The sequence below is a fragment of the Triturus cristatus genome, chromosome 1_2 (genome assembly GCF_964204655.1).
Source record: "Triturus cristatus chromosome 1_2, aTriCri1.1, whole genome shotgun sequence".
Taxonomy (NCBI): Eukaryota; Metazoa; Chordata; class Amphibia; order Caudata; family Salamandridae; genus Triturus; species Triturus cristatus.
Window position 1 is genome coordinate 468,533,044 of NC_140580.1, and position 26,989 is coordinate 468,560,032.

The 26,989-nt window shown below is 47.8% G+C and overlaps 1 protein-coding gene across 1 annotated transcript in view; it reads left to right on the forward strand.

Moving 5' to 3' along the window:
* CFAP46 (cilia and flagella associated protein 46) overlaps nt 1-26,989 on the forward strand; it is a 1,240,276-nt gene that overhangs the window by 1,095,161 nt on the left and 118,126 nt on the right. Inside the window, exon 57 of the mRNA XM_085606190.1 lies at nt 10,613-10,725. Coding sequence (XP_085462316.1) covers nt 10,613-10,725 — 113 coding nt within the window. The remainder of the gene's footprint in view (nt 1-10,612; nt 10,726-26,989) is intronic.

The window sequence follows — 26,989 nt, forward strand, 5'->3', positions numbered from 1 at the left end:
CAAGAAACCCAGAGAGCTGCCAATACCTCGCAAATTGCCAAAGGAGCTCCCTTGGATGGAGGAGCCACCGCCCTTGCGGCTGCAGGCACCAAAGAGCAAGACCCGATACACTGACTTCCCGCCTATTGGGAATCCTGATGCAGTTGATGGCCAGGAAGAGGTAGCAGTGCTCCCAAAGGTTAGATCTGTCCTCCCTCCAGGTGTGGGGATGCCAGGACTGACCGGAGCCACACAGTACCAACCCCCTTGGATACTGGACCCTTTGCAACAGTCAAGGCTTGTTGTGCCCAGACTGGACACCAAAACCAAAGAATACTGACCTGCACATCGAGGGACTTCAGGGACAGTGAGACCCACATTGAGAGTGGCACAGCTGTCCTGTTTGGCCCTCTGCAGCTGAATCAAAGACCTAGAGTGAGTCTGTGACTGCTGCCACCCGACGCCTTAAAGCACCTATGCACCCACGCTCCAGAGCCAGAGTCAAAGGGAGGTGACAGTGACAACAGAGTCCCTAGACCCACAAACGCTAAGCCCAACCTCGGGTTTGCCCAAACTGGACTTTCAGTCGCTGCTTGCAGCCTCTTTCTACAGGCCCCTTCCAACCGCAGGAGACTCCAGCACCAGATCCGTCTCCATGAGACACCACTGCACCGAACTCCACGGCCTGAGGAGAAGTGGACCAAGGGTGTCGTTGTGTACCCAAAGATCTCAAGCGTCAAGCCCCCCATGTGGGTTCCCCCAGGTTGGTGCCCCAGTCCCTGCTTTGAGCCTCTTTGTAACTGGACCGTTCGCTTATTGAAGTGAATCGGGCACCCAACATCATGACACTCCTCTGCACCCAGATGCCCCAGAGCCTCTCGAGGTGAGCTGTTGATGTGGCCTTGAACCTTGCCCCATATTCACCTTAAGTCCAGAAGAACAGTCCAGTAAGTCACTGTCAAGTGCCCAAATGCAATACATGTTTTTCCTCCCTAAGATAACATTACAGATTCAGAAATTGCAGTAAGTGTCAGTTTTTGAAAACTGTAGAAATTCATAACTCCTCAAAAGTACTTGCTCTATTCCAATGATCTTGAGTGGATTCGTCAACAGTGACCTTACGGCGCCACGCCTGGCTGATAACATCTGACTTCAAAAGTGAGGTCCAGGGTAATCTCATGGACAAGTCTTTTAATTGGAATCATCTCTTCAAACAGAAGGCAGACTCGACATTAGAGCGCTTCAAAGATTCTCGAACTACGACCAGATCCGTGGGTTTCTCAGTAACACCTCACGCCCAGTCTTGGCAATGGGATGAGTTTTCAGCCACGTCAGCCATACCCCAGACACTGTCCTGCGCAGACTCCCCAAGTTGTGTGAGGACTTGGATGCGGTACACTTCGACATCGTGGGAATGGTAGCCAGAAGTCGTCTGCCACTAAGCCCCTGGCAGCTGCAGCCTCCAAGCATTTTTAGTTTGTTTCTGCAAGACCATGCCAGTCCAATTGGAGGAAGAATTCAACATCATCTCCTCCTCTGGTGGTCCTTAACATCGGACAGATAGGTCTTGCAGATCATTCTGAATGGCTATTCTCTTCCTTTTCTGTCTTATCCGCCCCCTTTAACGCCAACTCAAGAACGGCTGGCTGAGGATCATCTGTTATTGCTCCAAGAGGAAGTTACAGCTCTCCTGGCCAAGGGAGCTATAGAAAGGTTTGCGGTTTCAGAAATAGGCAGTGATTGTTACTCCCACTACTTTCTGATACCAAAGAAGAACAAGGGTCTATGTCCTATTCTGGTCTTCCATTCCATCAATCTCTTCCTCAAAAAGGATAAATTCAAGATGCTCATGTTGGCTCAGGTCTTGGCTGCCTTAGACCACAGAGACGGCAGATAGCATTGGACTTGAGATGCGTATTTTCACATCCCCATCCTGCCGGCCCACAGGCGTTACCTGCGGTTCAAGGTAGGCCCCAAGCACTTCAGGTTGACTGTGCTACCCTTCTTGCCTTACCAATGCCCCTAGGGTGTTCACCAAGTTGATGGCGGTGGTTGCAGCTCATCTGCGCAGGTTTATGGTATCAGTCTTCCCCTACCACGATGACTGGCTGTTGAAGGCGTCCTTGCCCCAGGCTGTCGTCTCTAACCTCCAGACTACGGCGGAGCTCCTGCATTTGCTGGGGTTCTCCATGTCAAAGTCACACCTGACATCTTCTCAGTAGCCCCCTTTTATTGGAGCTGTTCTGGACACAGGACTCTTGTCGTCCCAAACAGCGAGTCCAGGATATTCAGGTTAGGATTCTGATTGGGTCGGACGCAGAAACCTGTACCTTCCCCAACCATATTTCACAGTAGTGACAGATGCATCCCTCCTGGAATGGGGTGGCCATCCAGGAGAGGTGAAGAACAGGGGACACTTGTCTTCTGGTCAGGGAATAGGGGGTAATGGGTCCCGACCCTCAGCAGACCTTTGATAATAGAGCCCAAGAATTTTAGTTCACTTGTTCTTAACAATGGGAGACCCCTTCCCCATTATTAGTACTCAGGTTAACGGTGTGCCAGAACAAGTAGGAATCGTCACTCTTATTTCTGGAAAATTTCCAATTTATTGCTCAATGTGAAGATCTATATGGTACTTGACTCTTATCAGAATTCAGAGTCATGTAGTGCAGCAATAGATCACAGATCTATAAGGCAAGGAGTATTCAAATACACAGCCAACACGTGTTTTGCCCCCTAACTCGGCCGTCTGGCCTTGGGGCTTCCTCAGGGCTGTACAATCAGGAAAAAGCAACACACAATACTATGGCCTAAATCAGAAAGTAACAAACGTATAAGAGAGTATTTACATCAATACAGCAAGGTAAATGTAAAGCGAACATCACCCGTGAATACATTTTAGCGGTTTCGTGTAAGGAAATTGGAGGGCAGGGAGAGGATAAGATGGGATGTAAAAGGGTAGGAGAAGGGAGGAGAGAAAAATGGAATTGAGACATTAGTCGTAACCATTTACATAAGGGGTGGGAGAAAAGCGTGGGGAAAAAGAAATATATTCCAGGGCACAATGGGTGAAAAAGGGGAGAGAGAGAAGGAGGCAAGGGAAATGGACCGAATCCGTAATCGTCATTGGGCTGGTGGAGAAGGAGAAAGGGGGAGAACGGGAAGAAAGAAGGAAACCAAAATAATCCCACAGTATCATTTGAGTAGACATAATTATAGAGTGGACATAATTATTGAAATCCCAATAGATTGATGGATATACATATTAGGAGTTGGTCTCCAGTATATAGGAACATGAAACAAAGAACAACAAGAAAAATTAACATCAAATATGACCATTGGTTAGATTCGGTATGTATACCAGAAAGTGTAGAATGCGGTAGACCAAACCTCTAGCTGTATACATATTAGCGTCATATTTTTTGGTCTGGTGAAGAAGTGGGAACCTAGTGTTTCTGTGGTGGTTCATTAAAAATTGACCAATGTGATACGTGGTATATACGGAAGGTGAACTAGGCCTGGCATAGTAATATGGGGCAGTGGTGAGCCGCTTATATAACCCGGGGGCATGCAGAGAATAATCTATGGAAAGGCGAAAGTCCTTCAAGTAGGAGCGCATGCTCTAGTTTCCATTGTGGCTCGTGTTGGGCCCGCTTACCGTAATGGGTATTAAGAAAATCCTGCTTGATGTGGCGAAAGCATGGAATCTACAAGGGGGGAGGGGGAGGATAAAAGGGGAAAGACATTGTTTAGTTAGGAGTCCGGCCCTCCTACAGGAATGGGAACAGTAACAGAACAAGATCATGGGGAGGAATAAGGCTAGCGTGTCTGCACGGTGTTCTGCAGGCCGTTGCTCGAGTTCTACTTACTAGGAAGAAAGAAATCCGGTCTCTGACGTCTGATGGCATTCAGTCGGCTTAAGCACAGAGCCCGCGGTCCGCGGGCCTTAAGAATAGTGATAGGCGGAAATGCAATCTATTCCGGGTCACGTGAGCAGTCAGAAAGCTCAGCGCCATCTTGGAATGGAGTGGGGTGCCTGGGAATCTCACCCACTATGGGTGTAGTAGGATGGGGTGGAAGTATAACGGAGAGTCATGCATTTGTAAGGATGCAAAAAAGAGTTTTTAATAATACCAAGATGAAAAAGAAAAAGATAAGAGGAGGTGGACAGGTCCTTAGACGGGTTGTGAGTGTTCGAATTATAGTTCCCGATTATGTGTAGTGGGAAAAAAACGTCCAGCGGAGGTGAGAGCCCTCATGGAAATGGAGGGACTAACCGGCCTATCTGAAGTGCAGTTAAGGGTCCCCGGGGATTACTCTGGAGGTCGTGAGCCTGCCTCTAAATAGTAAGGCAGAAGTGTATGCAAGATTGGCCTCCAGGCAGCAGCCATCTTGAAGGGGGGGTAGGAAGGATAGGAGGAGGGAGCAAAAAACACAAACCCCCATCTGGAAGCCTGTATGTTGTAGAGGAGTATTACGGGGGGTCAACTAGGCAGAGCTCTAAGGGAAGTAGGGTCTGGGTAGCAGCCTCCACATTCAGCATAGGGTCAATATCCGTAAGGCACCTTGCGGTATCTGTGATAGACAGAACTAGAGAGCATAAGCGTGATATGTTCATGATCCACTAACGTTTCAGGGTGGTTGTGGGGGACAGGTGTGTCATTGTGGTCAGGGTGTAAGCGATGTTGTTGGTGTTCGAAATTTCACTCATACATCACCCAACCAAACATGCATTTCTGCATCCTTGTCAAGTCCCAGTTTAACTGTGTTGAATTTGAGAATGAGTTTGCTTTCTCTTCTTTGCAATTTCAACTCCCTGTCTCCTCCTAGTTTAAAAGCATATATCACCTCAATGCCATAGAAGGTGAAGCATTTCTTGTGTGAATGGGCAATATGGAAATTATCTGTAAGTAGGTGGCCTGTGTTGTATTTCTGGATATTCCTGTAGTGTTCCTCAATCCGAATACATAGGGGTCGTATCGTGCTTCCTATCTATGGTCTATTAGAGGGGCAGAAGATCACATAGATAGTGAACTTGCTGTTGCAGTCGATCCATTCTTTGATTCCAATTTGTCTGTTCTGTTGCATGGGTACAACTTGGGTTTTGTTGATACCCAATTTGCAGATGTTACAGTTGTGACACGTATGAAATCCTGCTGGTCTGTCCAGGAAAGTGGACACCTTTTTTCTTTTGTCCTCAAACTCAGATCTACAAAGCATTTGTTTGAGATTAGATTCCCTTCTGAAGCTCATTTCTGGGTAGTTGCGGAGGTGGTCCTTAAGTCCCCTTGTGTATTGAAGTAGGTGCCAGTGACGTTTGAGAATTTGTCTAAGGTTATGGTGTCCTTTGTGGTAATCCGTGCTAAAACGGATCCTGTTGTTCTCTTCACATATGGTAGCAGGTTTGGGATCCAAGGTACTGGCTCTCTCAGTCTATGAGATGGTTGTCAGTGTATTTTGCAGCAAACTTAGATCGTAGCCTCGTTGCTCTAAGCGTGTTATGGCTTCCCTTCCTTTAGTTGCAAACATATGTTCATCACTGCAGTTTCTTCTTATTCTAAGAAGTTCTCCTTTGGGGATATTTCTGATATTGTGTTTTAGGTGGCAACTTTCTGCTCTTAGGATGGCATTGACCGCAGTTTCTTTTCTGTATATTTTGCTGTGAAGTAGGCTGTCTTTCACATAGAATGTGTTGTCCAAGAAATTGATTTCTTTATTGGAAAAACTGGACGTTGCCTTGATTCCCCTTGGATTGTTGTCTAGCTTAAGCAAGAATCTTTTCAACAGGGATCGGTCGCCCTGCCAAATGCAGGAAATGTCGTCTATATAACAACGCCAACGAACAATATGCAGGGTAAATTCAGAGAAGCTCGGGTCACATACCCAGAACCTTTCTACATAGCTCATGAAGACACAAGCATATGGCGGCGCAAATTTGGCCCCCATAGCAGTTCCACGAACTTGTTTGTAGATCTGTCTATTGAAACTGAAAATATTGTTCTGCAAGCAAAACTCCAACGTTTCAAGTATCGTTTTGTTTGTTTCCAAGAAGTTGGCAGGTTGTGCCCAAAGAGATTGTTGTGCTGATTTTAATCAATCTTGATGTTCGATGGAGGTGTAGAGGCTCACTATATTGTTAACACTAGGAGAAAGTCCTCTTCCCAGGGAATATCTCTAACTTTAAGTAAGGTGTCTTTACTGTCCTGAATAAAGGAAGGGATGTCTTTCATCAGACCTTGCAACATTTTATCAATGAATTCACCGATTCTGGAGCAGGGCGAATTAATGCCCGCAATGATTGGTCTTCCAGGAGGCAGGTAGGTGCCCTTATGAATTATTGGAAGGAGGTAGAATTTAGGCATAGTGGGATGTTCAATGTGGAGGAATGCTTTTTCCTCAAAAGAGATGATTTCTGTCCTATACCAATTGTCCAATTTTTCTCTTAGTACATATAAAATTTTAGGCGTGGGGTCCTGGGCGAGGAGTTGGTAACATGTGCTGTCAGATAATTGTTGTGTGCCTCATTAATATAATCATCCACATGTAGGGCCTGTGGGTTGCCCCCTTTGTCTGCTTCCTTGAGAATTAGGTCTTCCCTCTCTTGCAATGTTTTTATCGCCATTCTCTCTTCCCTTGATACGTTTTGTGGAACAAATGTAAGTTTTTTCTGATATTTGAGATGTTCTTTTTCAAGATCCTGGGTCACTGCTAAGTAGAAAGCATCTATACTGTTCCCAGCTTGTAGCTGAGGGTAGAAAGTCGAATTCTTGGTCAGGTTGGTATCTATAGTCATGTCAGTACTGATTCCCAGTTCCAGAGTAGATCTTGCAACGGAATTAAGATCACTCTCTCGTTCACTCAGACTGGTGAGTAGGTCTATGTTTTCCATATCTTGGATGGAGATGTTGGAGACAGGGGTATGCAATGGTCCATGGTGTTTAGGTCGGTCTTCAAAAAACACTTTAAGCTTTAGCTTTCTGGTGAATTTGAACAAATCAATGTGTGTTTGAACCAGGTTCCAGGAGGCCGTGGGGCAGAAAGACAGTCCCTTATTCAGTATGCTAAGTTCCTGATCAGAAAGTGCAATGTTCAAGAGATTTTTAACCAGACCTTCAGTAGCTACATTCTGCTGTCCAGTTCCTTCTTCCTGGCTCTTGTGGTCACCCCCACAGGGTATTTTAATGGTCGTCGGTTGTGAGGGAAGGCTGCCGAAGTCTGTAGCGAAGGACCTCTTCGAAAAAATTGACTTTGCATCTTGAGGTATCACTTTCCAAATTGATAGTTGGTAAGTCTATGTCTGGGCTGGACGAAGGTGCCGATTGCTGTATGGTGTTATCCTCATTACTATTGACTACTGGTTTTGCATCATATCGTTTGGCAAAATTGTAGACTCTGCCATTTCTTCACCAGACCAAACAATATGACGCTAATTTTTATACAGCTAGAGGTTTGGTCTACCGCATACTACACTTTCTGGTATACATACCGAACTTAACCAATGGTCATATTTGATGTTAATTTTTCCTGTTCTTCTTTGTTTCATGTTTCTATATACTGAATACCAGCTTCTCGTATGTATATCCATGAATCTATTGGGATTTCAATAATTATGTCTACTCTATAATTATGTCTACTCAAACTATACTGTGGGATTGTTTTGGTTTCCTTCTTTCTTCCCGTTCTCCCATTTTCTCCTTCTCCACCGACCCAATGACGATTACGGATTCGGTCCATTTCCATCGCATTCTTCTCTCTCCCCACTTTTTCACCCATTGTGCCCTGGAATATATTTCCTTTTTCCTACCCTTTTCTCCTACACCTTTTGTAAACGGTTACTACTAATGTCTCAATTCGATTTCTCTCTCCCACCTTCTCCTACCCTTTTACATCCCTTCTTATCTCCTCCCTCCCCTCCAATTCCCTTGCACGAAACCACTAAAATGTATGTACGGGTGATGTTCGCTTTACATTTACTTTGTTGTATTGATGTAAATACGCTCTTATACGTTTGTTACTTTCGGATTTGGGCCATGGTATTGTTTGTTGCTTTTTCGTGATTGTACAGTCCTGAGGAAGCCCCAAGGCCAGATGGCCGACTTAGGGGGTGAAACACATGTTGGCTGTGTATTTGAATACTCCTTGCCTCATAGATCTGTGATCCATTGCTGCAGTATATGACTCTGAATTCTGATAAGAGTGAAGTACCATATAGATCTTCGCATGGAGCAATAAATTGGAAATTTTCCAGAAATAAGGGTGACGATTCCTACTTGTTCCGACACTTGTCTTCTGCAAAGTCAGGGTTCCACATCAACTTGCTGGAGCATCAGGCAATCCGGCTAGCATTGAAAATATTTCTTCCCTCTGTCAAGGGGAAGTTGGTGCAAGTGTTCATGGACAGCACCACCTCCAAGTCATCCTGCAACAATCAGGGCGGTGAGGTCATGGAGCCTTTGTCAAGAGGCCCTGTGTCTATGGAGATGGATAGAACAGTAGGGCACGACCCTGGTGGCTCAACACCTGCCAGGTTCTTTGAACGCTAGAGCGGATGATCTCAGCCATCGATGCCTAACGGATCACAAATTGTGTCTCCAGTCGGAGGTGGCGCATGGTCTCTTGCAGCGGTTGGGAGAGCTTTGGTTAGATCTATTATCCTCCAAAGAGAACGTACAATGTCATCAGCTGGACTTTCCAAGCCGGCTATTGCTCGGCAATGCTTTTCGTCGCAACTGAAGGTAAGTCCTCCTGTATGCCTTTCTGCCCATACCATTTCTGCCCAGAGTTCTAAAGAAGTGCAAGAACAACTGAGCCCAAGTCATCTTTGTGGCTCTGGCCTGGGCTAGGAGAGTCTGGTATCCAGAGCTTCTTCAAATGAACATCGATCCTTTGCTCAGGCTACCCCTTCAGGAGGATCTTCTATTGCAGCATGGGGGGTGTCCTGCACCTGAACCTGTCAACTCTCCGCCTGCTTGCGTGGCAATTAAGTGGGGACACTTGACACTTTCGACCTTTCTTCTGAAGTATGTAATGAAATCTTGGTGGCCAGGCATTTTTCCACTAAGACTGTGTACCCCTGCATTGGCAAAAGTTTGTAAATTATTGTACAGAAAGGTCAATTGACCCTCTTTCTGCTTCTTTTTCTATTCATATTCTTTTTATTCTTACCCTTGCCCAGCTGGGCTTTGCTTTGGGTACTCTTAAGAGTCATCTTTCTCTTCTGTCCTCTTTTTGCGGCTGCTGGACCAACCCTCCATGTTCACATCCTGTATTGTAAATAGGTTATTAAAAGGGCTTGCACATATGTTTTCACCTATGCCCTTTATCATGCCACAGTAGTATCTCAATCTGGTTCTCACATATAGTTTATGTGTGCCCCCTTTGAGCTATTACACAGTTGTCCCCTCTGGCAGCTTACCATCAATTCAACCTTTCTAGTGGTGATAATCTCTGCCCAGAGGGTAAGCGAGCTGCAGATTTTGTCATCCAAGCATCCCTACCTTATGACATTCCTAGACAAGGCGGTGCTTCACACCTGTGCCTCATTCTTACCTAAAGTGGTGACATCATTCCATCTGGGTCAATCAGTCATACTGCCCACCTTTTTTGCTCCTCCGTATCCCTCTAACGACGAGGAGTGTCTCCACCGTCTGGACCCAAAAAGAGCATTGTTCTACCTTGACCGTATGAAAGAGTTCCTGGTGGATGACCAACTCCATGGGTTACGTGGGAGCTAAAAATGGTTAGGCAGTGTAGATACTAACCATTTCACAATGGTTTGTTATCTGCATAAAAATCTGCTATGGCTAGCAGCATGGCTAGGAATTATCCTGCTGAGGGCTTACGTGCCCATTCAACCAGGGGGAAGGCTGCTACCATGGCATTGGCATGTGGAGTGCTAGTTCTGGACATCTACCAGGCTGCAACGTGGGCTTAACTGCACATATTTGTAAAACACTACTGCCTGGACAGTCAGGTCCGTTGGGATAGGCATTTCAACTATCAGGTCCTGCAAGACTTTTTAGTCTAGTAAACCTGTCTGCAGCCCACCACCAGGAAGTATGGCTTGGTTATCTATTCAAAGGTTAGGAATCTGCATCTAGAAGTCGCTATCAGATGAACAAGCTACTTACCTTTTGTAATGCATCATCTGGTAGAGACAATATCTATCTGCCGATTCCTTACAGACCCACCCATTCTTCCCCAGTCTGTGGACTCATTTATAGGGCTAGGGTTCTTCCCCTAGGACCCTAGTTTTGACACACAATAGTCAGGTTACTTCATGGCTCTGCGCTTCTGGCATGGAAAAAGTGAAAAGGAACTTACCCCACATGCCGGGGTGGTGCCAAAATAGGTGACGTGACATGACAACTGACGCCAACAACACCGGCGACGTCATGTGGAGCCAGACAGAGCCACCAGATGGTGCGCAGGGGTACTGCTCATGCAAGAGTTTCAAGATCCAGTGTGACGCCTGGGAAATTCAAAGGTAAGGAATCTGCAGCTAGATATTGTCTCTACCAGATCATGCGTAATTGAAGGTAAGTAGCTTGTTATTTAATGCTTTAGCTCTTGTACAGGAATTTTGGTGCGTTAAGTGGCCGTCCAATTGATCAGTGTTTTTCTCTTTTCACAGCCATGCCGAGTGGGAAAATCTGTTAAGCAGCTGCAGCGCATTTATCTTTTTTGGAACTGAACGGTTTTTATCTCATATACTAGTGGAAAAATTAGTTGCAATGAATTTCTCAGGTGAGCAAAGTAACAAATAGCAATGTTGTAATATTTTGTCATAATTTCCGCTCTTTTAAAAATGCTTGTCCACAAATATTATTTACAATGACAAGTATTGAAATGAAAAAATCTTATAATTTTCACTGTTCTTTACACTATAAAGCTTCAGTGGAATATGTAGAGGGATAGAAATTGGGTTGTTGGTGCTGGGTGAGCCCTTGTCAAGCAATAGCCACAATCTTTGTCAGGATGATTTAACCTGTGCTTAACCCTCTTGTAGCTTGCACAGAAGCAGTCAGGCTTCACTCAGAGGCAATGTGTAAAGTATTTATGCAGTACTTAAACAGCAATAAAGTAAAAACACAATGCAGGAATAATGCCACTCCAAGTTAGCATAGAGTAAAATTTAATACTTTTTTTTTACACGAAAACGACAATAATCTAATCAGTAGAACTGGAGTTATGAATTTTTAAAGTTTAAAGTGAAAAACAAAATGTTAAAGATCAAGGCTCTATCCGCAGACAGCCATGCAAGGCCAGGGTAAAGTCAAAAGTTATGGCCGACCGTGATGGAGCATGGTTCGGATACAGAGTGGATTGGTCTCCTGCCTCGGCTTACCTTCAGACTTAGAAGAAATTTTGAGAAACATTTCTTGAGAAAGTAAAGTTTAACAGGGCAAGGCAACTGGCGGAGTCCGAAGAGGAGGTGTTGGCGAGCCATTGGACGAAGTCATAGTGAAGATTTCTTCATGTTTTGGAAATTGAAAATGAGCCAGTCCTCTCACAGTCCTCCACAGGTCCAGAAGTATATGAAAGAGTGAGTCTGAGGGTCTAAATTTGATACCTGGTTTGAAGTGGAAGAAACTTCTGGAGTTTTTCTCCCACAGAAGTGTCTGGAATTTCCTGCCTTGGTTTCAGGATGCCCGGGGGTTCAAAGGGCTAGTGTGAAGTTCTTTGTGTGAGAGCTGAGGCAGCTGCTTTGAGGTGCATGTAGGGCTGTGCACAGCTCCACCTCCTCTCATCCTGTCAGGTTGGCCCATGCTGCCAACACCCAATCCCTCTATTTTATGACTGTCTGGGAGGAAGCCACAAAGGCCAACTAAACATAGTCATGTGACCAAGGAAACATGCTGCAGGCACTAAATGGTTTGGACAAGAAAATACCAACTTCTAGGAGTGCCATTTTCAGTATTGTGACTTAATATCCGACTTTACCATAAAAAAAGGATTTTAAATTAGGATTCATTCGACACCAAACATGACTTTTCCACCTGCTCACAAACAAACATTATCACCTATTAAATGTAAAAGGTAGCCCAATGTTATCATCTGGGAGAGGTAGTAAAAAACGAATTTGTGAGTTTTCCCTACCAGGACATCTAAAAGTTAAAGATTCATGTCCAACATTTTAAATACGATGCACCCTGCCAATTGGGCTGTCTAGGGCTTGCCCTATGGGTGAGTTATACGTATTAAAAAAAGCATTTTAGGCTTGGGTACAGATTTATTTTACCAAGTCAGTTTGGGGTTTAAAACTGTACACAGGCTGCAATTGCAGGACAGGGACATGTTTTAAGCGGGTTCCTAAATGAGTGGCACAATAATTGCTGCAGGCCCACTAGTAGGATTGAATTTACCAGCCCTGGGTATATGGCATACCACTTTACTAGGGACTTCAAATTAAATTAAATATGCCAATTAGGTGTAAGCCAATTTTACCATATTGTAGGGAGTGAGCACAAGCACTTTAGCACTGTTCAGCAGTGGTAAAGTGCACAAAGTCTAAAGACCAACACAAACAAATTCAGCAAAACAGGAGAGGGGAAGCAAAATGTTTGGGTGAAGACCACTCTAAGGTTGACAGGTCTAACAGGTCTCACACAGAGTATTTCTCATAACTGGTGTGAAAAGGTTTACTCTTATTACAGGTCACTCAAAAAAAAAGTCACATCACTTCCATAATAGAACACTGTTTTCATTGGAGTTTAGAAAGGGACAATAATATAATTTTCAACTGTTACTTACCGACACCCATCAGTTCTACTTATAACGTGCATGTTTTAAAATGTTCTTGGGGTATTGATAAACCCCTAAAAACACATGATCAACCTTGACTTACCTTGAAGTATCTTGAAGTACCATGCTCTCCCTTTTCACGGCTACCAGGAATAATTTCGTGTCACAATCAATAAATAATGCTAGACCCAGGGTGCCCTGCACTCTTGGTTCAATCTTGAGCAAAAACATATGAAAGTGGGCTGATTTGAGAAGAGGTGGAATAGGCATCAACTGCAGGGGAAACATTACAGTACTTTCAATCTGTGAAAGCCTACAAGGCAGCCATCAGGAAATGTAAGAAAAACGTGTGGACCCTATCCATAGCCAAAGCCAAAAGTCCATATTAAATTGGTATCCAGTGATATACCAACTCACTTTTGTTCCCATTTTGTCCCCTCATACAGTCTCTGCAAATAATTTAGTCTTTATCTGTGGATACTTTCAATATCCTCACCTTGCGTATCTTCCCAGGTGGCAGACTGTGTATGGAAATACTTACAACCGCTCCTGAGTGCTGGCACTTGGTGCCATTGGCCTATGTTGTCACTGTCCTACCTCCAGACATGACAAGTCAGACCTGCATTCAGATGCTACACAAGTGCACTGAATTTGGTTCCTCTTTTTCCCACCCTTTAATGCAGATCCATAGCTCCACTCCTTCCTTTTTTCGCCTTTGTTACCAAAGATTTTCCTCTAAAAACGTTTTTGACTGCATGCAGGGCAGTCTTCTTGAAAATGACAGTGTTTGTATGTGGACACAGGGCAGAGCTTGCACCAGGAGCCGCATGCCTAAATTGATGCCTCTGAGCATTTTGAAAAAATTGTCTAACAGATTAAGTATGAAAATGTACTGGGGCTGCATTCTGTAACTTACATTGTCAGGATTTAAACCATACCAGCTGTGTTGTAAACAGATGTCTATGATAATGTTAGTCTTTTGTGCCTCAGCTTCAGAAATTTAAAAAGAGATCAAGGCCACCGCTCACTGTCTGGGCCTAGCTCAGCCTATTTGGCAGTTTGCCCATCAACAATGTCCATTTTCAGGTTTCAGTAGGAGTTATCAGCAGAGGGAATCCCAATACGGACCTCAGCACAAATAGACTTCCTAGCCCTTTTAAAGGTGAGGCTCACAAGCTGGCTGACTGCATTCCAACCCCCTAGAGCTATGCACTACCCAAAATCTAACCCTTACCCCCACAGCTGCCACAGAATTAATTTGGTTTGTCGTTGACAGCACATGATCACCTGGTAGAAGTTGTAGTCACCGTTCATCTCCCTGGATGCTGGAGGACTACGTGAAACCAATCGGTGCTCCAGCTCATGGAACATAGATGCACCCTACCCTTTCTGTTCTAGCCCCTAGACATGCCACCTGCAAAGCAACACCTCCCTGAGGACCAATTCTCCATACTGGGCTGAGAAGTTCAGGTTATCTTGACTCTACAGGCTCTCTTGGCCAAGGGAGCACTACAGGTAAGGGGCCAGCGTCCAAGATCAGAACAGGTTGCTAAATTCGTTTTTTCCTGGTGCTAATAAAGGACAGAAGCCTTTATCCCATCTTAGATTTTCGCCCTCTGAACTTCGATTCAGAATAATCACCTTTGCCCAGGTCCTGTCTGCTCTAGATTCAGGAGCTTGAAGTTAGCACTGGACTTGCAGGACACATTCTTCTACTTTTCCTTCCTGCAATCTTATAGGCATTACCTGCAATTTTAGGTAGGCCATGAGCACTTCCAGTTCTCTCTGTTCCTCTTTAGCCTTACCAGTGCACCTTGTGTATACACAAAGTGGTGGTTGCAGCTCATGTGCGCAGGTTGGGCGAATCAGTCTTCTCTTAACTCAATCACTGGCTACTGAAGGTGGACTCACCCCAAACAGTCGTAGGTCACCTCCAGGTGACCACCAATTGGTTGAGATTGTCAGGTTTCTCCATCAATGTGCTTTTTTGTTCCCGGGTAAGGCCCAGGTAGCAAAGCTCCTCATATCTTACTTTGTCCTCTTTTTCCCAGTATCATTTCTGCTGTGAAGCTTTGCACATATTTGCATACACGACAACTTTGTATTAGTTTCTATGAAACGACTTTGTTTACACATCTAGCTACTCACAACATTATCACGATGCCTCGAACATCTTGTACAAGGCCTCTTTACGCACTCTGTACAAATGTTGTTCTATCTTCATCCATGGGGCAACTGAGCTATGTACATATCCCTAACATTGCTAATCTACAACGTACATCGCAGGGCTGCTTTCTATTATAAATAATGAACAGCCCAATGGATTAGCAGATGAGGCACTTAAGCTAACACCGAGGGTCTCTGCATGCTGAGACTTCAACATGCAGCGGTCAGACATCTCTGTGAGCTCTTACATTCTCTCCCACCAGGTAATGGGGTTGGCTCATCCCTTGGGGGGGATTCTTGGTTTTACACCCACACAACCTCTAGGTACACTTAGAGTAGGGTTTTGCATAGTAGGAGTACGCCAGGGTACTACCTTGTTTATATGCCCACATATATACACTGTTTTAGAACCATGGTAAAACTTTATCTACTATTTAAGGGTTTGGTGCTTGTAATCACTTTTATCTGCCTCTGTCTACTGATTATCACAGCACATGTATTCTATACAAGAATAGCGTTGATTCAATAAATATATTGAAAACGTCCCACCGCGTATTCTGTATATTCCTCTGAGGACTAGTAAGCATGAGTGGCTGAGCAAAAGGTTCTGATCTGTTTCCAAGGTCCCTTAGGGGTCAGGTTTGTTATTTTCAGTGATTGCCAGAAACCATTCGCACCCTGGTAGGGTTAGGGGGGCTTATGGTGACACTGTGAGCTAGCTGGTCTCTAGGCCAACATATCCTGCAGGGGTGCCCGAAATCAGTCCAGGCACCTCACCCAAAGTTTATGTTGTCCAACAAACATGCAGGTCCTACGGATTAGTGGGAACTACACGACAGTGCCAAAGTCACATCTGACTCCTTCACAAAGGCGCCCCTTCATCTGAGCCATCCTTGGTACAGTGTTTCATCTGAGCCATCGCTTTGCCTCAATGAGTTAAGGACATTCAGGCTGTGATCCCGATATTTTAACCTTTGACCTGAAAGGGGTTCTGAAGCTTCTGGGCCTCTTGGTTCGTGCATCCTGCTTGTGGACCACACCAGATGGCCCATCGGCTCTGCAGTGGGATCTGAAGTCTTAGTGTCAAGGTGTCAAATGAGACTTTGAAAGACAGTGGTGGCTGCTCGACTGCAATTGAACCGGTGGCAGACCCCTCTCTACTCCACCCAGAGCTAATAGGTGAGATGATGCATCATTGATGGTTTGGTGAGGTAATCTGGAAGAAGTGCAGATCAGAGGACTTTGGTTTGTTTTCTTTTTCTAAATTTATTTTCTTTTTGTTTTTATTATAAAGACAACACAGTAGTCAGTAAGTACAGTAACTTATCCATCACTCCAGTAATATAAAGGTTTTGTGTCACATTTAGAGCATCATCACTTTATTTAACAGGCCACGATAAACATACAGTCTTCCAGCCTGCATTCACAGAGCATTTCTAGCGTATGTGCAAGTAATCTCTGTCAAACACTGCAGACAAATCAAAATAACAGTATCAACCTGAAAAAAGGATGAATCAGTTATTACTGTCTGCAGAAATCATTGGGTGGTCATCCGATCTCTCATTCTGCAGCAGTGCAAGATACGATTGCAGTGGTGCCCATATATCCCTGGGTCTAAATCTAACCGGTAACATAGTGGATTGGTGTTGCAGGTAACCACATAACGACACCACCCCTCTGTCGGGAAGAGCAGACCACTCATCCATTGAAGGGCCACCTCCCTTTTACCCAGTAGTAGGAGCAAGCGTTAAGAATATTTCTTAGTGTAACAGATGTCCCAACTCTAAGATTTGATTTCACTAATACCTCAGCAGTGACAGGTATTGCAGGATAGTCAGAGACTGGGGCCCTGGAAGTGTATAACAAGGGACAAACCACGATAACACCCAACCTGTGCCATGCGGCAGTAGTTGCTACTACAGTGTCCACCATCGCACTCGGGTATCACAGCCTTGGAAAGAGACAAGTGCATAGTGTACCCAAAGTCACAGCTTCAGATTTGACAATAGTGTGTTGTATGGGAATCTATGACAGTAAACCACAAAAAACGCTTGGGCAGCTACGTAATGTAGCTCAGGGTCAGGTAGAGCCACACCACCGCTCAACTGCGGCAGTGTAATAAACTCGCAGCTCAGTATCAGCTATCTGTCCTCCCAGATAAGCCTGCTGAGCTCGTATTTGAGTATGTTCAAGAACGTGCATGTCAGGCGCATCAGTCTGTTCTTGAATAATTCAAGATATCTGTGCATCACCACCATTTTTATGATTGCCACCCTGCCTGCGATGGATAGAAGCAATTTGACAAAGGCGGTACATTTGTGTGCCCAGTCGGGACACCACCTGGCCATCGTTTTCAGTTTTTTTGTGTGTAGCAATTATTTTATTAGTAAAAATTAAGAATTGAGAAACAACAAAAAATACAGTGATGTGCAAATCCAGCTTATTCCCATATTGAGTTACAGATGTTAATCGTGATACAATCGCCAGTAACAAACAATATTTATATATAATATGTAAGAAAAGATGGAAAAAGGGAGAAAGGGTAAGAGAGAATAAGCTATAAAAGGAAGAAAGTAAGGAGAGGAAAGGAAAGAAAGAAGGGGAGAGAGAGAAGAAGAAGGGAGGAAAAGACAGAACTACAAAACAAGGAAGATAAACCTTTTAGGCAAAGTCCAACATATTAATACAGGTGGGAGGAGGAAGGGCGTGCAATAATAGTGATGAGGAAGACTTCAGAATCCATGCAAATTATGGGGAGTATCCTGGAAAAGGGTGACTATATTAGAAGAATATATATGTATACATGCTTTGTCCATTAAGTTGTAAATGACCCTTTCATAGGATGCAGTCTTATACATCTCTTTGACCCATTCCTCATGTAATGACAATTATGGAGAACGCGAATGCCGTAAAATACAGATTTGTGTAACTGTAAGGGCAGTGAGAATCAAGTGATGAGCATGGGGGTCAGCTTGGGAATGTTTGATAAGTCTTGAAGGAGAATTAGGGGTTGTGAAAGTGGTGTGGTTGATCCATAGATTCCAGGAGGGTAGGCCCTACTGCCGTTCAAAAGGGATGTGTGGCGGGACAGTCCAGTAAGATATGAACAATATCACATGGTGCATGATCACATCGCCAATAGGCAGAGTGAGGGAGCAACCCTGATGCCAAGACTGAGCTTCATCCGTCCTTCACGGACTTCTCGTTCTAGGGCTTCCAAACGTTCTGTCCATATTCCCTCATCATATTTCACCTATAGGCAAGTAAAGATGGCAAATCAGGAGGTTGTAGAATCCAGACTTCACTCCTTTAAACTGAGCCCAAGTATTAAGGTAAGAGAGCACCAAAAACAGGGGATAGTCTTGAGTTCACCACCAGAGATCTGGTGCGTAAGATTCAGGATCCCAGCTCTGCACAAGGGCCCTAATCAAGCATGTCAACTCCCCCCCAATGCGAATGGCAGTATAATTCCAGATAGGAGCTTTGTCATGAAGCTGCACATCCACTGATAAGAGCTTGTGAGCTGTATCCAGGCAGCATTCATGGCTTTCAGCATGGGATTTGGTCTGTAGGCGGTGGCGGGACCAGGAAGATAGATGGTCTGTTATCCTAAAGGGGCCTCCTAGAGTTTGCCTTCAATTACGACCCATAATGGAGGGTCTTGGATCTGGGGATGCATTACGTCATTTGTGCCAAATGAAGGAGTAAGCAGTAATGTTCCACAGAAGGCAGGCCCACTCTCCCTGCTGACCTGTCAGTTATGAGCTTCAGAATTGCCATGCAAGGTCTCGCTGGCCCCAGATAAAGGCCTTAATGGTCTTATCTATCTGATGGAGAGTCAAAAGGAGTATTACTTGGGGAAGCATGCCTAATTCTTGTGTGATTCGGGAAAAGGTAACCATTTTTCCTGCCTGGGTATAACCCCAGAGAGAGAGAAGTCCAATTGCATTTGCTCCATTAATAGGTCCAGGTTATCTGTCACAATACACTCCGAGCCCCTGTTTACTAGAATGCACAGATACCTGAGGTGGGAATTTTTCCACTGGAATGGGTAACTGGCTATGGCAGCCCAGGTGGTGATCTGCTGTAGCGGTAAGGCTTCACTCTTTCCCTAGTTCACCTTATAGTCTGATATTGCCGCAAAAGCATCAATGGTCTCCAACACCGTGGGAATGGAGGTGTGTAAGGCAGACAAAGGGAGCAAAATTTAATCTGCATATAGATACACTGCTGGAGAAGCTCCATGTGTAGAAATGCCTATAATCTGATCTGAGTGGTGCATGGACACTGCAAAAGGCTCCATCGCGAGAAGAAACAGGGGGGAGAGTTGGAAACCTTGACGTGTTACTCTGCAGACTGGAAATGTGTCTGAAAGAAAGCCTCCACAGTTGACCAGTGCTGAGGGAGACTCATAGACCCATCTCACTTTGGAGATGAAGTTCTCACCTAGGCCAAATGTCCAGAGTGTGGCACATAAATATTCCCATTCCATCCTGTCAAAGGCTTTCTCAGCGTCCAACGACAATACCAAGGCCGCATCTGGAAGGTCAGCTGCTGGCCAGACAGCATGAGCTAACTTACGAAAATGATTGTGAATGGTGAATAAGAGAGGGGAGGACTTGCTTAAGGTGGGCTGCTAGAATGCTTGCCAGTATCATGTCACCTCCATTAAGCAGGGATATGGGACAATAACTGCCACAAAGGAGAGGATCTTTTCCTGCTTTGGGAAGGACCGAAATCAGCGCCTTGTTGGACAGTAAACTCAAGGAGCCAGAGATATCAGCCTCATCAAGAATATCCACTAACTTCGATTTGGTCCATTTTTAGAACCCCCCTGGGAAGCCATCTTCACCCAGGGCTTTGTGATAGGGTAGATCTGAGATGACTTGCTCTATCCCCTCCTTGGTGATCTCACCCTGAAGCAGCTGTCTGCTGTCTTCTGAGAGGCATGGTAAGCAAAAAGGTGTATATCTGTTTTGTTCCCCTGACAGTTTCTGGGGAGTAGAGAGCCCTAAAGTAGGATGCAAATGTATCTTCAAATTCCTGTGACTCGGTGACTAGCGTCTCTGAATCAGTGATGTTAGCAGGAATGCCATTCCCGCCTCCCTCTGTTTGAGCTGCACTGCCAATAGGCGTCCCTCCCTGCTCATAGTGCCGATATTTCAATCTCTGTAGTGCATACTCTGCTTTAGAGATATAGAGGATATTGAGGTTGAGGTGCACTTTCTGAAGACTGCGCCTGGTAATGGCATCTGAAAGAAACACGTTAGTTAGATTCCTCACCTTAGAATATCCCCAGGCGTCAGACTGGATCCGGAAGATTTTTCGTCAGCAATACCCCTTGCGCGTCGCTAGGCGTCGTCTGCGGCTCCGCGTCCGTCGTCGGCGTCGTGCGCCGGAATGACGTCGTCGGAGTACTTAGACGCCGCCCTCGCACGCTTACGTCAGTTCTTCTTTTTTCCGCACCAGTAAGCGCAGATCCGGGAGAGCTACCCCTTTAGTCAATTTTTGACTAACTTTTTGATCCTTTTTGATCCTGTCTATCGACACCGGTGCCGGTAGGATGCCTGGGTTTAAAGCCTGTACGGACTGTAGCCGATTGATGTCGGTTACGGACCATCACCGCCGGTGCCTGTACTGTTTGGGCCTCGACCACGACGCGGAGTCGTGCTCGGACTGTAAGGCCCTGACCTCGAAGGCTAGACGGGAGCGGTCCCGTAAGCTTCTCGAGATTCGCCACTCGGCTCCGCGCGCCTCTCGATCCCGGTCCAGGAGGAGGTCCAAGGATCGGTCGCGGAGCCGCAGCCGATGTCACCATCAGTCGTCGGGATCAAAGTCTTCGGGTAAGTCGAAGCATTCCAAGAAGTCCAAGAGACGACATCGCTCTTCGGACTCCCCTCGCCGGTCGCGCGACTCGGTCGAGGGTCAGGGTGGTTCCACCCCCGCGGCTCCGGCGGAGCCGCAGGCGCCGCGTCCGTCCCCATACCCTCCGGTCCCTGGGACTAACGCGACGCCGGCGGAAGTCAGTGCCTTCCTCTCGGCCATGAGGAACCTGGCTCCGCCGTCGGCGCCCGCTGGTGCGCCTTCGGGCCCCGCGGACCCGACTGGGCTGCCTTGCCAGCCGGCGGCTCCGGCCCCGGCGCCGTTGACGGCTCCGGCCTCGACGCCGCAAGCGCCCGAGGGACCCGTTCTCGAGTCCCCGTCGACGCCGGTCAACCTTGTCACTCCTCCACCGGCGTCGACTCCGGTTGCACCCCCGACGCCGACGTCGACTCCGCTCGACGCCGTGCCCCGGTTTAGTCCCGGTCCGGGCCCGGCGCCGGTCCGGCGTCGATGGACGCCGAGATCGACGCCGCTAGAGACACATTTTGTCTACCGCCCGGCTCCGTTACTTTCTCCTCTACACCAGGAGTTGGATGATGGGGACTACTGGGAGGGATCCGAGGATCCTATGGCCCATCAGGCCCAACTGTCCCAGGACTGGGCAGATGAACTGGGGGAGGCCAGTGGTCTGGATACCTCGCCAGACACTGGATTCATCTCTCCTCCGACTGTGGCTTCGGAGGAGGGTGCTGCTTTCTCCGTGGTGCTGCGCAAGGCGGCCGCAGCCCTTGGGCACGAGCTACCTGCCGTGGCTGTGAGGACGAACGTCCTCACTGAGGTGCTTCAATCTGCAGCAAGCTCCACTGAGCCTCTGCTGCCGTTCAATGAAGCCCTCACTGACGTTCTCCAGGGCACCTGGTCCAAGCCCTCCACAGTTCCTCCTGTGGACAGGAACGTTGCCAGGCGCCACCGCCCTGCTCCGGGCGACCCCAGTTTTCTGTCCCAACACCCTACCCCTGAGAGCCTGGTTATCCAGGCCTCCACCTCCCAATCCTCTTTCCCGACCGCCCCGCCGGACCGGGATTCCAAGAGACTGGAGCAGTTTGGCAAGAAACTGTTCTCATCCCTTAGTTTGGGCCTGCGGTCTTTGAACACCGCTTGTCTCTTGGACCGTTATTCCCACTCTCTGTGGGATGCGGTGGAGGACGCGCTGCCCCTGTGTCCGGAGGAGGTCCGGACACGACTTACCCAGGCTCTGGCCGATGGGAGGGATGCCGCGCGACATGCCATACGTTGTGGGCTTGACACCACGGACTCGCTGGGTAGGGCCATTTCCACCACTGTGGCGCTTCGACGTCACGCCTGGCTGCGGTCCACGTCGTTTTCCGGCGATGTCCAGAGCACTCTCATGGACATGCCGTTTGATGGCACTCGCCTGTTTGGCGAGAAGGCGGACAGTGCGCTGAACCGCTTTAAGGACTCCCGGGCTACGGCCAAGTCCTTGGGCCTCTCGGCCCCGCGGTCGCAATCTTCCGCTTTTCGCCCCTTTCGTGGCCAAGGAAGGGGTGCCTCCTCACGTGCGCCTAGCCACCAGCCGCAGAACCAACCTGCGCGCGGTCGCGGACGTGGTTTCCGCCGAGGCGGATCTGGAGGACGATGAGGTCAGCCCACATCCACCCCGGCAGCATTCGCCTCAAAGCCTTCCAAGTCCGAGCTTTCAGGCCCATTCCACGCCAGTGGGCGGCAGAGTTCGCCATCACCTGCTCCACTGGCGGTCCATCACATCGGACAGGTGGGTGCTGCAAATCGTCCGAAGGGGCTACTCCCTCCCCTTCGAGACGACCCCTCCAGCCATGCCACCGCAGCACCACCGTATCTCGGGGGATCATTTGCATCTTCTCCACGAGGAGGTTTCCGCCCTCTTGGTCAAGGGGGCCGTCGAGCGCGTTCCGAGCCCAGAAGTAGGTCATGGTTGTTATTCCCACTACTTTCTGGTTCCCAAGAAGGGCAAAGGGGGCCTCCGCCCTATCTTGGACCTTCGGAACGTCAATGCCTTCCTCCGGAAGGAAAGGTTCAAGATGTTGACTTTGGCTCAGGTTCTAGCTGCCCTAGACCCCGGAGACTGGATGGTAGCGTTGGACTTGCAGGACGCTTATTTCCACATCCCCGTCCTGCCGGCCCACCGGCGTTACCTGCGGTTCACGGTGGGCCAAGAGCACTTTCAGTTTACCGTGCTCCCCTTCGGCCTCACCAGTGCCCCTCGGGTGTTCACGAAAGTGATGGCGGTGGTCGCAGCTCATCTGCGCAGATCAGGGGTTCCAGTCTTCCCCTATCTCGACGACTGGTTGTTGAAGGCGGGCTCGCCCCAGGCAGTCGTCTCCCACCTCCAGACTACGGCGGATCTCCTGCATTTGCTGGGGTTTTCCATCAACGTGCCGAAGTCACACCTGAGTCCCTCTCAGAAGCTCCTCTTCATCGGAGCGGTTCTCGATTCGGCGCAGTTCCGGGTCTATCCACCGGAACAGCGGGTCCGGGATATACAGGCCCTGATTCCCATCTTTCGGCCTCTATCCTGGGTTTCGGTCAGGCTAGTGTTGCGGCTTCTGGGGCTGATGGCCTCCTGCATCCTACTAGTGCATCACGCCAGGCAGCGCATGCGGGCTCTGCAGTGGGACCTGAAGTTTCAGTGGGCCCAGCATCACGGCAACCTGTCCGACCATGTCTTGATCTCGGAGGGCACTGCACAGCAGTTGCAGTGGTGGCTCACGGACCGCGATTGGGTCATGGGCAGGAGCCTCTCCCTTCCCCAACCGGAGCATGTCGTAGTGACGAATGCGTCCCTCCTGGGATGGGGTGGCCATATGGGAGAGGCGGAGATCAGAGGCCTCTGGTCTCCGGCGGAGTCTCGTCTCCACATCAACCTGTTGGAGTTGAGGGCGATCCGACTTGCACTGAAAGCCTTCCTTCCCTCTGTCAGGGGCAGTGTCGTGCAGGTGTTCACGGACAACACCACCGCCATGTGGTATTGCAACAAACAGGGCGGGGTGGGGTCGTGGACCCTTTGTCAGGAGGCTCTGCGCCTCTGGACGTGGCTTGAACACCAGGGCGTCACCCTAGTGGTTCAACATCTGGTGGGCTCTCTGAACGCCAGAGCGGACGAACTCAGCCGCCGGTGCATGATGGATCACGCATGGCGTCTGAACTCCGAAGTGGCGCAAGGTCTCTTTCAGCAATGGGGAGAGCCTTGGTTAGATCTATTCGCCACCGAAGAGAACGCGCAATGTCAGCAGTTCTGCGCGTTGGAATTTCCAAGGCGGCACTCGCTCGGCGACGCTTTTCGTCACGAGTGGAGTTGCGGTCTGTTGTACGCCTTTCCGCCTATACCACTTCTGCCCAGAGTGCTGAAGAAGATCAGGCACGACCGGGCCCAAGTCATCTTGGTGGCTCCGGATTGGGCACGAAGATACTGGTATCCCGAGCTACTCAGTATGTTGACCGATCCCCCGATACGTCTGCCCCTTCGGGAGGATCTTCTGTCGCAGCAGCAGGGGACGGTCCTCCACCCGAACCTGTCCAGCCTCCACCTCCATGCGTGGAGATTGAGCGGCGGCAGTTGATGCCATTCGACTTGCCTCCTGAAGTCTGTGATATCATTCTGGCAGCCAGGCGTCCCTCCACAAAGACGGTATACGCCTGCCGGTGGAACAAATTTGTGGCATGGTGCACAGCAAAGGCTGTGGATCCCCTTTCCGCCCCTCTTTCTGAGGTTCTCCTCTTTCTTCTTTCTCTGGCCCGGCAGGGCTCTGCCCTGGGCACCCTGAAAGGTTATCTTGCTGCCATCTCTGCCTTCTTGCGGCTTCCTGATCAGCCTTCTCTTTTCAAGTCCCCTGTGGTTACACGCTTTCTAAAAGGCATTACTCACACGTTCCCTCCTGTCCCTTTTGTAATGCCTCAGTGGGACTTGAATCTGGTCTTGACATTCCTGATGTGCGCTCCCTTCGAGCCTCTTCACAATTGTCCTCTTCGTCTTCTGACTCTTAAGACTGCTTTTCTGGTAGCCATCACCTCGGCTAGACGGGTGAGTGAGCTCCAGGCTTTATCTTCAAAGCCTCCTTTTCTGTCTGTTCATCCGGACAAGGTTGTCCTTCGGCCTCGTCCCTCCTTTCTTCCGAAAGTGGTGACTCCATTTCATCTTGGGCAGTCTGTCACCTTGCCCACCTTCTTTCCGCCTCCGCATCCTTCCAAAGAGGAAGAGAGGCTCCACCGTCTGGACCCAAAACGTGCGCTCTCCTTTTATTTGGACCGCACAAAGCAGTTCCGGGTGGACGACCAACTTTTCGTTGGATACGTGGGTGCTAAGAAGGGGAAAGCTGTGCACAAACGGACCATCTCTCGGTGGGTCGTTTTGTGCATCAAAATTTGTTACTCTTTGGCAAAAAAGGACCCTCCTGTTGGGTTGCGCGCCCATTCTACTCGGGCCACAGCGGCTACTACTGCCTTGGGACGGGGAGTCCCTTTGCAGGACATCTGTCAGGCGGCGACGTGGGCTTCGCTACACACGTTTGCCACGCATTATTGCCTTGACAGCCAAGTCCGGAGGGATGGCTTCTTTGGCCGTTCTGTCCTCCAGGACTTTCTGGTGTGATCTTGGTTCGCAGACCCACCACCGGGGATGGTATTGCTTGGGTATCTATTCTAAGGTGAGGAATCTAACTAACGTGTTTCTTTCAGATGAACAAGTTACTTACCTTCGGTAACGATGTATCTGTAAGAAACATTAGTTAGTTAGATTCCTCACCGACCCACCCATCCTCCCCGTTCTGCGAACTGACATCTAGGGTTAAGGTTATCCTTTTCAGGCCCCTAGATTTTATTTTTGGCACCAGTGTCGGTCTTTGCATGGCTCTGCGTTCCTGGCGCGGAAGGCTATGTACAAGAACTGACGTCAGCGCGCGAGGGCGGCGTCTAAGTACTCCGACGACGTCATTCAGGCGCACGACGCCGACGACGGACGCGGAGCCGCAGACGACGCCTAGCGACGCGCAAGGGGTATTGCTGACGAAAAATCTTCCGGATCCAGTCTGACGCCTGGGGATATTCTAAGGTGAGGAATCTAACTAACTAATGTTTCTTACAGATACATCGTTACCGAAGGTAAGTAACTTGTTCGATAGGGTGAGCCATGTAAGCACGCATGAGGTGGGCTATATCTGCCTCTAAAGCCTTCCAAAGCTCCTCCCTCTGTCTGTTGGACAGGGCTACACCCCACATCAGCTGCCACCTGATGGTTGCCTTCACCGCTGCCCACAAAGTCAAGGCAGAGTCAACTGAACCACCATTATTTTCCCGAGAAGTATATACATGTGCTTTGAGCTGGTTCTTGCCTCATGGGTGTTTGTATTGGGATAAAACCAGGGCTTGCGAATTAGCAGTGACAGACCCAGATCAACTTCCAGGGCAATGGTGAAGTGGCCAGAAAGTGCACCCTCTAAAACTGAGGTCTCACAAAGAATGGAAAGTAAAGGGTGGGCCATCAGGAACCAAAAAAAATGTCCAAGGGTTATAAGTGGGCAATGATGTTAGCTAGGCCCCCCTGGCAGTCTACGGATTATTGAAAGTATAGACCAACATTTACTGAAGGAGGGGGAAATAAGCAATAGAGAGAAAGTGCAAAAGAAAGTGAGAATAGGTGTAATCAAAAACAGAAAAGATGAATGGAAAGATGGGAAGGAAGAACAAGAATTAGAATAGGGAAAAACAAGAACAATGCACAAATACAATAATTTATTAAACCAAACATCAATTATATAAACGGTATAATTGCGTGTGCTATCAACTGTGGTTGGCAGGTGTACACCTGATGGGCCATTGTATCGGGAAGGCACTGGGTCACAGTGATCTGGAGGAAACTAAGGTGATGGAAAGTTAGGTCCTACAAAGAACTCAAGACATTGAAAATGGCAAGGATCATGCAATGGGTGAGCAGTGAAATAGAAGAGAAAGGATGTAAGACATGCTCCTATGTCTAAGAGCTGAGTGGAAAGGCAATTAATGAGAAAACAGGCCATACTGTGTCTCAGCATTAGGCATACATTTGAGGGGTAAATGGGGCAAAGGATAAGAGGTACACCATGCGCTGTTGTTTATATTATAATCTTTGAGGAGTGTAAACAAGTGGAGCATTAAATCTCGTGTTAAGCTGTGGAAGGGAAGGTGAGAAGGAAGTGAACTACGATGAGAAAGGTGATCCCATCAGTGACAAACACATAGTCTACTT